At 40.6% G+C, this 16534-nt stretch overlaps 1 protein-coding gene across 1 annotated transcript in view; it reads left to right on the plus strand.

Moving 5' to 3' along the window:
* The window catches only part of COL3A1 (collagen type III alpha 1 chain), a 74405-nt gene that overhangs the window by 48689 nt on the left and 9182 nt on the right, over positions 1-16534 (plus strand). Inside the window, exons 24-45 of the mRNA XM_075933792.1 lie at positions 343-441; positions 648-701; positions 818-871; positions 2429-2482; positions 2935-2988; positions 3727-3771; positions 3890-3988; positions 4091-4198; positions 4688-4741; positions 5743-5796; positions 5909-5962; positions 6689-6742; positions 7226-7333; positions 7480-7533; positions 8493-8546; positions 10782-10943; positions 11081-11188; positions 13376-13483; positions 14303-14356; positions 14546-14653; positions 16168-16221; positions 16317-16424. Coding sequence (XP_075789907.1) covers positions 343-441; positions 648-701; positions 818-871; positions 2429-2482; positions 2935-2988; positions 3727-3771; positions 3890-3988; positions 4091-4198; positions 4688-4741; positions 5743-5796; positions 5909-5962; positions 6689-6742; positions 7226-7333; positions 7480-7533; positions 8493-8546; positions 10782-10943; positions 11081-11188; positions 13376-13483; positions 14303-14356; positions 14546-14653; positions 16168-16221; positions 16317-16424 — 1701 coding nt within the window. The remainder of the gene's footprint in view (positions 1-342; positions 442-647; positions 702-817; positions 872-2428; positions 2483-2934; positions 2989-3726; positions 3772-3889; positions 3989-4090; positions 4199-4687; positions 4742-5742; positions 5797-5908; positions 5963-6688; positions 6743-7225; positions 7334-7479; positions 7534-8492; positions 8547-10781; positions 10944-11080; positions 11189-13375; positions 13484-14302; positions 14357-14545; positions 14654-16167; positions 16222-16316; positions 16425-16534) is intronic.

Genomic DNA, 16534 nt, shown 5'->3' on the forward strand with positions numbered 1-16534 from the left:
GTTTTAACATTGTTCTCACTCCATGGGAGTTCTGGTGTGAAATGTAGATGAGATCAGAAACAAGCTGCATTCTGGGCAGATTATTTCATATGTTTTTCATTGTAATAGCACTGTCCAAATCTTGTTATTTAATATTACTATAAACACAGACTCTTCTTCTACAGGAGTTTAAGCGCATTTAAAAAAAAATAAAAGTATATTTCTAATGAAAAGTCAGCCAAAATAATATTGTCTTTATTCACCTTTTAACTTGGCCATTTGATTTTTTTTCAACATGTCTCTGTTGTTTACATAATCATTTGTTTCTTCTAATGGCTGATATCTTTCTCCTGCCTATATCAGGGTAATCAGGGAGAATCCGGCCGACCTGGTCCTCCAGGCCAAACAGGTCCAAGAGGTCAGCCAGGTGTGATGGGTTTCCCTGGTCCTAAGGGTAATGAGGTTAGTGACATTTCTTGACTTAAAATATGTAATACTTAATGGGACAGATTCTCTGTAGTTATAGATCAGTTTAGTTCCATTGACTCTGATGGTGTTGCTTTGATCTAATTCTGCAGAAGATCGTGTCCTGTACATATGAACATTTTAGCTAGAGGTTGCATTAGAAACTTATATTTTAAATATATCTGGTCTTTTCCTTTTTAAAGGGTGCACCAGGAAAGAATGGAGAAAGAGGTGCCCCTGGACCACCTGGCGCACAGGTCAGTTTTATTTATCAGCTTCTCTTTGGTAATATTTCACAGTGTTCTCCAATTTTTTTAATCCTTCTAAAAATTGTACTGATGGATAATAACTGTAAAATGTTGTCATTTGATAGGGTCTTCCTGGAAAGAGTGGTGACGTTGGTGCCCCGGGTCCTTCAGGGGCTGCTGTAAGTGCAGTGTCTCAAAAAAGAAAAATCTTGGAAAAACTGATATATTTTCTGTAAAAAAATCAAACCCTCACATCGAATTAATGTTTCCCAAACACTCTTCAGCTTCTTCGTTCTCCTGGTCAGCAAAGAGCATGTGAATCTTGAGAGAACATTTTCTTATCTGATGGAGAGAGAAATTTCCTATTGGCTTTGAGGATAGAGACACCCATGCTGGACTCAGTTGTCTTTGTTCAGTTTGTTAATATGAACTCAGTAGATCTCTAAAGATAACCAAAAGTTCTACTGATACAAACTAAGGTGACTAGAGCTTTGCCAATGTAAACCAACTCAGGATTACTGGAGAAATTTACAATTTTCTTTGGTACTTCACTGGTGAAAGAGCTAAGTTACGTGGGTGCTGTATCAGGCATGTATACTAAGGTGGTATTTCTATGGAAATTTTAGCCCATGATAACAATGAGGAAAGAGGGAGGCAATCTTAGCATGAGCTCCCAGAGTTACAGGCCTCTAGAATTCACAATGCCTCCTTGAGCACAACAAGATGAGCAAGGATTACCTTGACAAGATTACTTCCCTCTGTAAAAGTGGGACACAGTACCTACCTGCTCCTTCTGTGGAAGAGCTAGCCAAGAGCAAAAATGTGATGTAGGAGAGCACAAGGAGTGCCATTATATGATCTGTTCCTCCATCTCCCAGTGCAATTATTCACATAGGCTGTGTCTACACTGCACCCCTTTTCCGGAAAAGGGATGCAGATTAGACACTTTGGAATAGCAAAATCCACGGGAGATTTAAATATCCCCCGTGGTATTTGCATTAACATGGCTGCCGCTTTTTTCCGGCTTGGGTTGAGTCTAAACGTGATTCTCCGGAAAATAAGCCCTTTTCCGGAGGATCTTTTATTCCTACTTCAAAGTCTAGACTGACGCTTTATTCAAAGTAGGAATAAAAGATCCTCCAGAAAAAGGCTTATTTTCCGGAGAATCACGTCTAGACTGGCGCTTTTCTCTGGCTTATCCCCAAGCTGGAAAAAAGCGGCAGCCATGTTAATGCAAATACCGCGGGGGATATTTAAATCCCCCGTGGATTTTGCTATTCCAAGTGTCTAATCTGCATCCCTTTTCCAGAAAAGGGGTGCAGTGTAGACACAGCCACCGTGCTTGGCACTGTTGAGTCCTTTGTGTATTGGAAAGACACCCATAAAGCAATTTGTGAATGGTGGGTGTCTTGAGAAGTGTTAATATTTTTTATTTTATAACATTTTCACAGTAGGCTTAATGCTGCATCTCTTATTCACCGTAAAAAAACAAACCCAAACCCTTGACTTTAATACTTCTATGTGAGTACAGTCAGCAGGATCAGAAGAGCATAATAGTCACAAGACAAAAACTCAGTGATGCTAATGGTTCACTGTTGGGGGGAGGGGTATGTTTCATCTAATTTGAAGGCTTAGAATATTGGTGGAATTTTAACAACAATAGGCATGTGTTAAGTATTCTTTTATATGTTAGAATGATGTTGTTGAATTTTGTGTTGCTTTTTGTTTCCTTCCAGGGTCCTCCAGGTGAAAAAGGAGAGGCGGGAGCTCCAGGTCCATCTGGCTTCCAGGTGCTGTTTATTTCTATTTTATTGCTTCCAATGAATTTAAAAAAAAAACTAAAAAGAACAACACAAATATTTCAGTTAGGGCTTGTCTTATCATGTGTTGCAATGAGAAAGGTCATCCAAGATCTTCATTTAAGTTAGCTGGTCTGACTACAGAGAATAGTGGAGGATCAGGTGGTTATTTATAACTTAATCTCTGGCTTTCAAGTTAAACTGTCCTCTTTTGCAAAGTATTAGATAAGATTATGAAATTGTTTTCACTGAATTACTTCTGTGTCAAAGTTTTCTGTGACTTTGGAGAATGTATAGTTTAGGTTGTAGAACATAGTTTTTCAGACACTTTTTCAGATTTTGCTTTTCTCTAAATCACCATGAAATAGCAATTGTATACATCTCTTTCTATCTAAGTAGATATAAAATTTGTATTTACTAAATGGTATTTTCAATTTAAACAGGGATTACCTGGTACTTCAGGACCACCTGGAGAGAGTGGAAAGCCCGGAGAACCCGTAAGTTGTCCTTTCTTTTTTGGAAATCGAGAAATCAAAAGACAATTATAAAAATTGCAATCCCTATTAGACCTCATTTTCAGATGCAGAATTCCTCATACATAGAGGAATTCACTTTCTTGTGTCTTGGGAAACTATGATGAATGCCAGGGTCTTTGCGCATCAGCACAGAAGGCATTACTGAAGATGGGTGGGGGAAGCCAGGAGAGAAATCGGAAATTGATCTGTATATCCATAATAGCAGATCTAATGGCCAGAGTACTCCTCCAGAGTACAAAAGGAAAGGAGCAGATACTCAAGTCTTGATGATCTGGTGGACAATCATTTTGTTCTGAAGGCTTTTCCTTTCCAAGTACCAGAAAGTGATAAGTGATCCTAACTTTTACATCAGTCTTAGTGTGGGCAAATGAGGGCTAATGGTGCTGATCCAATTGCCTCATCTCCCTATTCTACACCCAGAGATCGGAGATGCCACTTAAAAACATACCCATAGTCAGCACTCTTCAACTTGAGGAGGCTACTATTTTTTTAATATCCATCTCTAGAAGTATCCTCCTCTTGAAAATGGTATTTGCAAAACTAGATCATAAAAGGATCCAAATAGAAGTTGTTTACATTATCCCAGTCATGGATAAAATGTGAAGGAAATGAGATGCCACACATCAGTATTTTTGAGAGACAGTTACTGTGTAAAACGTTAAGTGTATGGGTTAGTAACATATTTTCCATTGTAAACAGGGACAAAGAGGTGAAAATGGAGCCCCTGGAGCCCCAGGCAATAAGGTACGCATTGCAATAATATTTCTGTGATTAAATATGAGAAGGAGAGGAGGTAAATAAATGTGAAACCATGATACCAGCCTTGGAAACAACAAAAAGCTATTGCACTTTTTTATGGCAGGGTGAAAATGGCCTTCCAGGTGAACGTGGTGGACAAGGTCCTCCAGGTCCTGCAGGAGCAAGAGGTGGAACAGGTCCCCCTGGCCCAGAAGGTGGCAAGGTATCTGCTTAATCCCCAAACCATTCCCTATATTATGTGCTTTTTTCAGGTTCATTCAGCTTCACCTTCAATGTTTATCACATTTCCCTATTATACCTGTAGGGTCCTGCTGGTGCACCTGGTTCCCCTGGTGGTGCAGGGCCACCTGGTTTGCAAGGAATGCCAGGAGAGAGAGGAGGTAATGGAAATCCTGGACCCAAAGGAGAAAAGGTAACAACTCCTTTTATCCTACAATTTTTGTGAAATTACTATTTTAGCTTCATGAAAAAGAGCAGGGTTTTCAAGTGTTCACTTCTGGCCTGATTTCAAAGGTGCTGAGTACCTGCTGTCTCTACTGACTTCAGTGAGAGCTAAAGGTTCACAGAATGTATGCAAATCAGAACATATATTTATAAAAGACTACGGTATATGAAAATGCTGTGGGAGATTCTCAGCTCATGTAAATTTGCTCCATTGAAGCCAATGAAGTGATGCCAATTCACATCAAAGGAGAATCTGGCCCATTCTGTCTACCCCTTTGCGGGTAAATGGATTTTGAGTTTTATAACTGAGTTCCATGCCTGCTTGTGTATGCTGAGGCAGAATGTTATACTGAATATGAGATTTGCATTCCCACAGTCGAACAATCCAGTTATCACAATACCCTTGTGACACTTTCCTCAGTAATTTTGTAAATGTCTTTTGATTTGTGTTTGACAGGGAGAACCTGGTGGCAGAGGTAGTGATGGCTTCCCTGGTAAAGATGGACCAAGGGTAAGTATTAACCTTTCATACTTTATGAGCTTTCTAATTACATATGACTCAACTTCAAAAGCTATTGAAGAGTCATTTAAAATGTAAGTGAGGTTCTAAAAAATGACCACCATTGTGATATGAACAGCAGACCTGATTTTGGCCATGGAAAAAGGTTTTGTTAGTGCAAGTCTACATTTATAAATCAAATTAGTTTTAATCCTTGTTTTCATAACTTAAGTTTTTAATTGGACAGGAAGCTTTTATTAACTTGATGTGTACAGATAAATGGGTTTAGTTATATGGGGGATACATCACAATGAAAATAGGAAGGGAAGCTGCTCGCTTTTCCAGTTAGCTATATAAAGAGGACAAGACTGAAGTGTGAGAGAGAGAAGTATATGAAGACTTTCATGAAAAATACTTCTAAACAATGTTATCTATGGTATGAAACCAACACATGAAACCACTTATGGTGCATCAACATAATGAGTCACAATAAATATAAAAAAACTACTTTATGTGAAAGTTATAGTTGCAAAAGTAGGTTAGATTTTCAGTTTTAATAATGTAGTTATTTGATTGTTCCTTTCTTACTTGGTGCCTCATCATATGCTCACTGAACTCAATTTCTACCCTCCTACTGACTTCAGTGGTGTAGAACTAGTCCTCTACCAAGAGTATAAAAATGGATCAGGTACTATGGAATCAAGAGAAATTTAGTAAATTGTCTGGAGATAAAGGTAGGAGAACAGATGACTTCCAGTGAGTACCAATGGAAAGATTCACATTAATTGCAATGGGCATTGAATCAGACCATATTCTAGTGAAATAAATTCAAAATGTGTAAACAATCCCTCAAAGTGCTCATGTAATATAGAAGTAGATTTTCTGCTATTAAAGTAACTAAAAAGTCATATATATAATGAGGGTGAGATTCAAATTTTCAATGATGACAATACATGAAAATAAATCTGTTTGTATTTCTGTACTAAGTACACATTGTTTTCTAATTGTTGTAGGGTTCTGCAGGTCCCATTGGGCCCCCAGGTCCAGCTGGCCCACATGGAGATAAGGTACTTTATAACTTTTATAACCTTGTGTTGAAATGAGGGTTTATGTACATATGTCTGAGATGTTCTCCTTAGCTGGAGGTATATTTCTTAAAACAACTTTCTGTCTTTTCAGGGAGAACCTGGTGCAGCTGGCCCTCCTGGTCCAGTAGGAGCCCGTGGTGGTCCTGTAAGTGACTATTCTTTTTGTTCAGTTGTAAGGCTACTGTAGATTCCATTGCTTGGGACAGATTCAGCCCTACAATTAAGTGATGTCTTTGGGAATAGATAGGGCCTGATTTCAAAAGTTGTTGAACATCTGCAGCTCCCACTGACTTCAGAGAAATTTGTTGAAACTCAGAACTTTTAAAAAACAAACCAACTATTTTTTTTAAAAGCGATGATACACACCAGAGAGATGCCAGAGAAATGGGGGTAAGTCTGAGATGCACAGTTTCCTGGTATTTAAATCTCTGGTAGAAGTTATCGTTCAACAAACAAATTAAGATTAAATTTTCAAAATTCTATTAGTTTGTTAAATGGCCTAATTTGCATTTTATAGTTTTCCGTACTAAAGTAAACTTTTCAGAATTCACTTGTTTTTGGTGTTCCTTTTCGTTTTGATAAAATGGGCCAGATTTTGATTTCCGATACCACAGGCTGAAACTAGAGTAACACCATTGAGGACTTACATGGATGTTACTGAAAACAAGATTTGGCACAATGGTGATCATTATCAAGGGACAATTTAAGCAGTTTGAAAGTATAAAGTTTAGTAACCGTAACCACATTTAAATTGTATTTCAGGTAGTGATGGTAGACTAATATGAACCCTGTTCACCAAAGAATTCTCACATATGAGGTTTGAAAAATATTTTTCTCATTTTTACACCTATGATCTGTTTCCTTTCTACAGGGTGAGAGAGGTGAACAAGGTCCCCCTGGGCCTGCTGGCTTCCCTGGTGCTCCTGTAAGTATAAATACCAAACAAATTTGATACTCAATTTATATTGTTAATTCATGTTAAGTAATAACTGACCATATTCCTGTCCATCGTAGAATGATCTACCAAGCTCAGCATAATAAACTTATGACCTCTGTATTCCATTCGGACAATTAATATGTATTTTTTGTTTATTCCCCTTTGTTTACTTATTCAGCCATACTTCAAGATACCCATCCCCCTAGCCTATCACATTCACTTTAGTGAGATATCGAGAAAGCAACACGTAACAATACAAACTGCAAACAGAGTTCAGATTCCAAATTGTGTTTCGGCTCCTTAGTTGAGAGTATCTGGTTCTTGGATCTGATATCACATTGGATTTATCTTGTCTTCAGTGGATTTATAACTTATAGACATGTATTCTTACTTAACAAGTAGATACATCTAAGGAAAGTCATCATAACCAGTTTAACAAAACAGAATTTATAAGAATTTCTTTGAATACAGGGACAAAATGGAGAACCTGGTGGAAAAGGGGAGAGAGGCCCTGGTGGTGAAAGAGGTGAGACTGGTCCCCCAGGAGCTGCAGGTCCTCAAGGAGGCCCTGGCGCACCAGTAAGTATTCATTTTTACCCAAATTCAAATTTCTCTCCGTTATGAGATCACTCTGAGCTGTTTGAAATGCATAATGCGTCGACACCATCTTATAATCTTGTCTGTTGGCTGTTTTTCATGCCAAGTTGCATTTTTTTTCACTATAGGGTCCAGCTGGTCCCCAAGGAGGAAAAGGAGAGCGTGGTGCTCCAGGCGGCCCTGTGAGTATTATCCTTTTCTATCAGTGGGTAGACAACACCACTGATTTTTACTGGGACAATAATTCCAGCATAATCTCCAACAAACTCAGGGCACTGAGAGTTCTGGACTGTCTTTAATGTAATAAACTTCTCTGGAACACTAGTAAGGTGCAGTAACTAAGCCAAACCATCTATGACCTACTGCAGATCACCTGCTATTTTGATCTAAAAAAATCTCATTGGCAATTTTTTCTTCGACCATAAGTTAGATATTGAGAGATAGCTGAGATCTTCCAGTGCCAAAAGTTAACATTGGGACTGTATATTTAGTTGTTGTGGAAATGTATTCTGCCCTAGTACAAAATGGCAATATATCTGTTCTTTCCATAACACCTTTGCCATAATTTTGAAACCATTGCAGAGGTGTATTATGTTAGGAAAGTTAGGTACCAGTCAAACTTTGGATAGTCCCTCATCCTTTCTCATGGGCTACGTCTACACTGGCCCCTTTTCCTAAAGAGGCATGCTAATTTGACAGGTCGTAATAGGGAAATCCGCGGGGGATTTAAATATCCCCCGCGGCATTTAAATAAAAATGTCCGCCGCTTTTTTCCGGCTTTTAGAAAAGCCAGAAAAGAGCGTCTACACTGGCCCCGACCCTCCGGAAAAAAGCCCTTTTCCGGAGGATCTCTTATTCCTACTTTGAAGTAGGAATAAGAGATCCTCCGGAAAAGGGCTTTTTTCCGGAGGATCGGGGCCAGTGTAGACGCTCTTTTCCGGCTTTTCCCCAAGCCGGAAAAAAAGTGGCGGACATTTTTATTTAAATGCCGCGGGGGATATTTAAATCCCCCGCGGATTTCCCTATTACGACCTGTGAAATTAACATGCCCCTTTCGGAAAAGGGGCCAGTGTAGACGAGCCCTTCATGTTTTGTTACCACTGTTTTAAAATTGATCACTAAACTTATTAATACATTCCAGGGTTCATCTGGTTTCCCTGGCGCAAGAGGCCTGCCTGGTCCTCCTGGTAATAATGTAAGTGTATACTTACCTTGCTGTTTTATCTAAGTCTTATCACTATTTACAGTACATGAATATAAATAATACACAAGGAGAAGTATACTGAAATTAAAGTTTCATTTTTTGCTTCATTTTAACTTCACAGAAGTGGGCTTATCTCCCTCTCACTATGTTTCATTTATTGTATTGATAACCGTCATCTTTCGGTGTTTGCTTCCCCCAAATCCTACTAAACTCAATGAGTCTCCATTAACAACAGTGGGGGTATTTCTATACTACATCCCTCCATCACCAGAGGGATGTAAATTAGACATACCGACATTGCAAATGAAGCGGGAATTTAAATCTCCCACGCTTCATTTGAATAAAAATGGCCACCGCATTTTGCCAAGTCAGCAGTATGTCGACAAATAGCAGCTGTCAAGACAGGGATTGGGTGACAAAGAAAGCCTTTGTCGCCCGATACCCATCTTGACAGCAGCTTTTTTCCGACAAATTGCTGACTCCGCAAAATGAAGCAGCCATTTTTATTCAAATGAAGCGTGGGAGATTTAAATTCCTGCTTCATTTGCAATGTCGGTATGTCTAATTTACATCCCTCTGACAACAGAGGGATGTAGTCTAGACATACTCTGGGATCTGGATTATTTATCTGTTTATGGTGGTCATAAATGTCCTATTCACTGTTGATCTTTATGATGTAAGAAGTGTACAGTTTAGGATTTTGACTAATAGGCTGTGTCTAGACTGGCAAGTTTTTCCGCAAAATCATCTGCTTTTGCGGAAAAACTTGCCAGCTATCTACACTAGCCGCTTGAATTTCCAGAAAAGCACTGTCGATCTCATGTAAAATCATCAGTGCTTTTCCGGAAAAACTTCGCTGCTCCCGTTCGGGCAAAAGTGTTTTTCCGAAAAACTTTTGCGCAAAAGGGCCAGTGTAGACAGCATAGTACTGTTTTCCGCACAAAAAAGCCCAGATTGTGAAAAAGGAGATCGGAGCTTTTTTGCGGAAAACCGCATCTAGATTGGCCATGGACACTTTTCCGCAAAAAGTGCTTTTGCGGAAAAGCATCCTGCCAATCTAGACACGCTTTTCTGAAAATGCTTTTAACGGAAAACTTTTCCGTTAAAAGCATTTTTGGAAATTCATGCCAGTGTAGATGTAGCCGTAGTGTATTCATTTCATTCAAAGTCTTCTTTATTTCTATCAGCGATTTTACGTTGTGCTCCATAGTTCAAAGTAGATCCTTTGGGCCTTTTTTTAGTTGCCTGCAAAATGAAGTAATTTTAAAGCAAGATGGTCCATGGGAGCATCATTCCCCTACAGAGTTGGCCCATAGTATGCAGATCAAATGACTGCAAATCTATACTATTCCATTATCATCTCTATTTTCTGCTTAATTTTCTCAAATTTTTGTACATCATTTCTGCCCAAGAAAAGCTATTCTATATTACACTTGGTCACACCATATGTGCTTTCTTTCTTGCTTCTACCATAAATACTAGACTATGACTTTGAATTCTTTTCTTTTACAAGTTAGAAAAAATGGTCATGGCAAAAATTGTATGAATAAACTAAATTCCATTTTAAAAATTAGCATTTTCCCACAGTTATCATATACTTTTAAGTGAGAAATGACAAGAAAATTCCCTGCTTCCAGTCAGACTGTGATTTTTAAAAATAGATTTTTATGTCTTTTCAATATCCCTTAGTTTCAGCCAGACTTATATCAGAGTTCGGCTTCACAGTTAGAAAATCATGACCATGAGAAGAATATATATGTAATCAATCCCCAGTAAATACTGGATGGTAGAATTTAACATTTTTGGCCTGATCTAAAGTCCTGTAAAGTCCACAGGAGTATTTCCATGAATTTCAGTGGGGTTTGGATCTGACTTTTTACTGAAAAGATTTTATAGCATACATGTCCAGTCTCTTTGCTATCAGGCACCTCATCCCACAGCTATGATAGTAGAATATTTTCTGGGTGATTCCCGAAATCAACCAGTACCATCAGTATGCAAGCCAGCCTTTTGAAATGCAGCTGCCTACAGTTAAGCATCTAAGCCAACATTTAGCCACCAAAGCAAGTGATTTAATTTGCATTGCTATGAGCTCTCACAGCTCCCATTTCCTTTAATGGCAAATGGTCTCTCAAACTGATCATGATAAAATAGTACATAATGTTGACTCATCTGTCATATCTTATACTGTATTTGAATCTTCTCTCTGTAAACGTTCATTCATAGGGCAATCCAGGACCACCTGGTAATTCTGGAGCTCCAGGAAAGGATGGCCTACCTGGTCCAGCAGGTAACACTGGTCCAGCTGGCAGTCCTGGAGGTGCTGGTCCTAAAGGTGAGCCTGGCCAACCAGGTGAAAAAGGTTCACCAGGTGCACGAGGAGAAATGGTAAGTAAATTATTTGTCAGTGTTCATTATACCTGTGAATAGAATTTCATAAGAGAGACTGAATATAAAAGATAATGATTCAAAGCCATGTTTTAACTGAGTACTTATCATTTATTTATTTGCAATATTGTTGACAGGGTTCACCAGGTAGTCCAGGTCCCTCAGGTCTAGTTGGTGCACGCGGTATTGTGGGACCACCAGGCCTTTCTGGCAGACCAGGTGCTCCTGGCTTATCTGGTCCAAAGGTAAATGCAGGTTTATTGATGTAATTTACCTTCAATCATATCATGAAGTAAATCTCTAACAGAGTTTCAGGATTTTAAAGAATAATAGAAATATAGAGCCAGAAGGAACCTTGAGATATCTTCAACTCCATTCCTCTGTTCTGAGGCGGGACCACGTAAACCTAGACCATTCCTAACAAGTGTTTGTCTAACCTGTTCTTAAAACCTTCACATACATTTTTGGAAGCCTATTTCAGAGCATAACTACCTTTTCAATAAAAAGGGTTTTTTTCTAATAGCTGAGCCAGTGGTTCCCAACTTTTTTTATACCATGGACCGGCAAACCCATTCACAAACTTTTGTCACTCTGGTAACGTTTTATTTGCATATTCATTATGTGAATATTGTCATCAGTCTGCCAAAAGTTTGTGAATGGGTTTGCCAGTCTGTTGTATAAAAATCCCGGCCTTCAGAGTCCTCCCCTGCACAGGGCCAGACCTAACCCTTAGAACACCCCACCCCTCCACTACTACCCAGTGCCAGCCACTGACCCCAGCATCCCCTGCACTCAAACCCCTAGTGCCAGCCTTCTGCCCTCAGAGTCCCCCATGCCAGCCCCCCAATCCAAATGCCTCAATGCCAGCACCCCGCTCCTTACAGCTCCCCATCACCAGACCTCGTGTTTGCAGTGCCAGCCTCCTGTTTGCAGAGCCCACTGCACCAACCACCCAGGACTCCCCCCAGATTCTCCCAGTTCCCAATATTAGTCCCATCCCCAGTGCCAGCCCTGCCCCCATGGTCCTCTCACTACTAGCCCTACCCCCAGAGCTTGCTCCCCACACTGGATGCCCCAATGTCCCCTAGGGTCAGCCTCTTAGAGCCCCTCGCCCCTTGGAGCTCCCCAGTAGTAGCCCTACCCCCAGACTCCCCCAGTGCCAGCCCCCCACTTCTTAGAGCCCCTACTATCCCCAGAAGTCCCCAGCACTAGCCCTGCCCCTTGAGCACCCTGTGCCTGCCCCCCCCCCTCCCCTTCACCTAGCCCTGTGCTGCCTCCCAGTCACCAGCTGCGCCCTGCTGCCCAGGTCATGGCAACTTTAAGGCTGCATGCAAGGCTCTGTGTGGCCCTCCTACAGTGCAGCAAAATGCTTTTCTGCAGCTGGTAGGAGACCCCTCTCCTGCCTGGCGCTGGGTGATGCAGCCGAGGCCTGGCCCCCAGAGCTGCCATGGCCCAGCAGCCAGCCATTTGCAGCTTGGTGCTAGTCCATGGCCTGGTGGTTGTGAATCATTGATCTAACCTACATTTCGCTGGTTAAAGATTAAGCACATTACTTTTTGTCTTACTTCCAGGGACATAGAGAACATTGATCACAGTCTTCTTTATAAGAGACTGTAACACATCTGAACACTGTTGTAAGGTCCCCCATCAGTCTTCTTTTTTCCAAACTAAAGATGCCAGTTATTTTTAAACTTTACACTTTTCTTCATAGGTCATTTAAACTTTTCTAAACATTTTAATTTTTTTGTGGCTATTATCTGGAATCTCATCAGTTTGTCCACATCTCTCGGAATGAGTGACCCCAGAATTAGAATGAGACACAAAATGTAATGACAATCCTGAATTTCACATGTAATGACTGCGACATACTTTCTTGATAATAGATTCAATGATGAAGTTCTTATGTAGTTTGTACTCAGGCAAATTCAAGTGATGTCAAAGCTAAGTGAAAACTAAGTAGGGACTTTGTGCCATTCTCTACCTACGGGAGCAAATCTAGAACTATAAAGTTAGAATGCAGAGTAAACTTTCCCTATGTGGAGTGGGACTTGAATCCGGGGTTGTCTTTGATTCTCTATTACTATTATTTTTTGATTGTTCTGAGGATTACCAAAAAGTATACAAACAAACTCACACACTTGAAAAAACAGAATAATTCAATCATTAAATACATCAAAACTTCTGATACATCATGTCTTCAGTTGTACCATACATCTTTCTTCTCTTCACATCATTAGAATAGAAAGGTTCATGCAGTTTATGAGTGTTAATGTCACCCGTTACCAGCTATTCATTTGCTTAATTCTCATTATTCATCTTGCTCAAAAAATATAAAACAAACAGAATAGAACAAAAGAGAGTCCAACAACTTCATAATTTTATGACATTACAAAAACCAGCGTGTAATGAACCCATTTCATTTTTTTATGCAGGGTGAAGATGGCAAACCAGGCAGCAATGGCAACCCAGGAGAACGAGGTGCTCCAGGTCTACAAGGTCCTCCCGGTCTAAGTGGCTCACCTGGAGAATCTGGCAGAGATGTAAGAAGATGTTTCCAATTTTAATGCGAGACTGTGAACTATATACGGGCCTATCTAAGGGGGAAGTATCATAGAATTAGACTCCCTTCCTGAGAAACCTGGTGCATAGAGAAACTATGTCAATACCATTCTCATTTAGAAGGATGCATCCCATTGTCCCTAGTTCAGCCTACTGTCTGCATGCCATTGTCCTGTCCTAAGTAATGTTGATCAAAGGAACACTCCCTTCATTGTTACAAGTTCTGGGACTACAGGTGTACACATGGGAACAATATGAATCTCCTGACCTGCTGTCTTTCTGAAAACCTGCAGAATGGCTACCTACAATCTGGTCCTCTATGTCGGTATATCTAGACCACAGGTTTTTTTTCCGAAAGGAGATATGCAAATTTGGTGCTAATTTGTATATCTTCTTCCAATCACTTTTTCTAAAGAGAAAGTAGTCTGGATGCAGTTTTTTCAGGAAAAAAATTTTGTTTTGAAAAAAGGCGTAAACCTCCTTTTTTTTAAGAGGAGCGGGTTTTTTTAAAAAAGGTGTGTGTGTGTGGGGGGGGGAGAGTTTCAAAAAATCCCGCATCCAGTCTACTTTGACTTTCGAAAAATCTGCTTTCGGAAAAAGCAATCGGAAGAAGATATGCAACTTAGCACCAAATTTGCATATCTCCTTTCAAAAAGAAAACGTAGTCTACACATGCCATGTGAGAGTTACATTCAAACCATCTCTGTCTCTTTTCAAGGAACAGTATCTTGATTAATTAAAAAATGTTGTCTAAGCCATAATCCTGCAAATATTTCAACGTTTACCTCTGTGTTTTTCAGGGCAGCCCTGGATCAGATGGCTTGCCAGGTCGTGATGGATCCCCAGGACCAAAGGTAGGAGACGTTAAGTATCTAAATCTATCCATGCCATGTATAAATTGCCAATTCCTGAGGTACCTAGGCACTGATCTTTAGTGTTCCTGCTATTTCTCAGCATCGGGGGGGGGGGTATTGATTACATATGCACTATATTGTAGCAAATAGATATGTTCTTAATGCTAACTGTTGTGAATATCACTGCAGGGCGATCGTGGTGAAAATGGTGGTCCAGGTGCTCCTGGTGCCCCTGGTCATCCTGGACCCGCAGGGAACATTGGTCCAGCTGGAAAGGCAGGTGAAAGAGGAAGTCCGGTAAGTGCAAATGCCACAGAAAGCAACTAGTGCTCATTTTGTGTTGTTTTACCAGTTACAAGCTGTGTTATATACTGAAAACAGGAATATGGAAGAGTCAAACTGCAGATTTCTTGGCCTATTATTATTGGCCTAGTATTATTGCACTGGGACATCATTACAGGTCTACCAAGGAGAAAAAGGGTGGATGGTTGGATGAATGTGGCAGTGAAAGGCTCTGCCTGGGGAGAGGCAGTGTGGAAAGGCTTCAAGAGTGGGGAGCTGCCAGAGCCTTTTCCTACTGCTTGAGTGTGTCACTGCAGTAGGAAAAGGTTCCAGAAGCACAACACAAAATATCATAATAGACAAGGGGAAGCATTGCTTGGACATACAGAGAGAGCCAGCTAGAGAATATATCCCAGGCATCGGGGTTCAAGGGCACTCTGTTCCCTTAAGCACTGCCTCACTGTCTATGCTTTTGTTTATACCTGGGGGCTACGTCTACATTGGCCCCTTCTCCGGAAAAGGCATGTTAATTTCCAACTTCAGAATAGGGAAATCCGCGGGGGATTTAAATATCCCCCGCGGGATTTAAATAAACATGGCCGCCGCTTTTTTTCCGGCTTGGGGAAAAGCCGGAAAAAAGCGTCTAGACTGGCGCGATCCTCCGGAATAAAGACCTTTTCCAGAGGATCTCTTATTCCTACTTCGAAGTAGGAATAAGAGATCCTCCGGAAAAGGTCTTTATTCCGGAGGATCGCGCCAGTCTAGACGCTTTTTTCCGGCTTTTCCCCAAGCCGGAAAAAAAGCGGCGGCCATGTTTATTTAAATCCCGCGGGGGATATTTAAATCCCCCGCGGATTTCCCTATTCTGAAGTTGGAAATTAACATGCCTCTTCCGGAGAAGGGGCCAATGTAGACGTAGCCGGGGTGTGCAGTGTTCTCTACACAATGCTGACACCCACCTAAATCATAAATAGCTATGCATTACTTATGCTCAATCCCGTACAGTGCTTTTCGATTCTGCAAAGTAAATAACCCAACCAGGCTGTCTTCATTTACAAGAACAACGAGAAGTCCTGTGGCACCTTATAGACTAACAGATATATTGGAGCATAAGCTTTCGTGGGCAAAGACCCACTTTTTGTCAGATGCATGTCGTTTATAAGCTATTCTGTGCCTGTACAGCACTAGCAATGTGATAATAGCTGAGGAAGTTGGGTGCTTTGGAAAAGCCCAACGCTAACCTCTCAGTAAATGTTGAGTCTAATCCTAAGAGGAGCCACATTCACTTTGACTCAACACTTCACACATGAGGATTGTTCAAGTGGAGGTGGCTGTCAAGTAGATTTTGGAGTCTTTGACACTTAATCAGTTGAAATGTATCATTGAAAAGCTAAGCTGAATGACTAAGTTTATGGACTTTCCCCCCTCGTTTGTGACCTGCACTACTCTTTGCACATACTGTCTGTCTAGAGAAAAGATGGTGGTAATTGCATCTTATCATGAACTCTCTCATTTCTATTTTCCCCCAGGGTCCTTCTGGTCCTGTTGGCCCTGCTGGTCCTGCTGGTACTCGTGGAGCTACAGTAAGTCCCCGCTTTAAAGCACTCGGAATATCATCTCTGCCGTTTTCTGGTTTTGACAATTACTCCTACTTATTATCACTTGTCTATTTCTAAAGGGTCCCCAAGGTCCTCGTGGTGACAAAGGTGAAACTGGCGAGCGTGGCACCAATGGCATTAAGGGTCATAGAGGATTTCCTGGTCTCCCAGGTCCCTCTGGACCTCCTGTAAGTATCATGCTGAATTTTACATTAAAGCTATACTTCAGTTTTCAATTACAGTGATTACAGATTAAAAAAAGATATCAGCTTTATGTATTTTGCTAAAGAACTGTTTT

The sequence above is a fragment of the Pelodiscus sinensis genome, chromosome 7, assembly GCF_049634645.1.
Source record: "Pelodiscus sinensis isolate JC-2024 chromosome 7, ASM4963464v1, whole genome shotgun sequence".
In the NCBI taxonomy this organism is placed as follows: Eukaryota; Metazoa; Chordata; order Testudines; family Trionychidae; genus Pelodiscus; species Pelodiscus sinensis.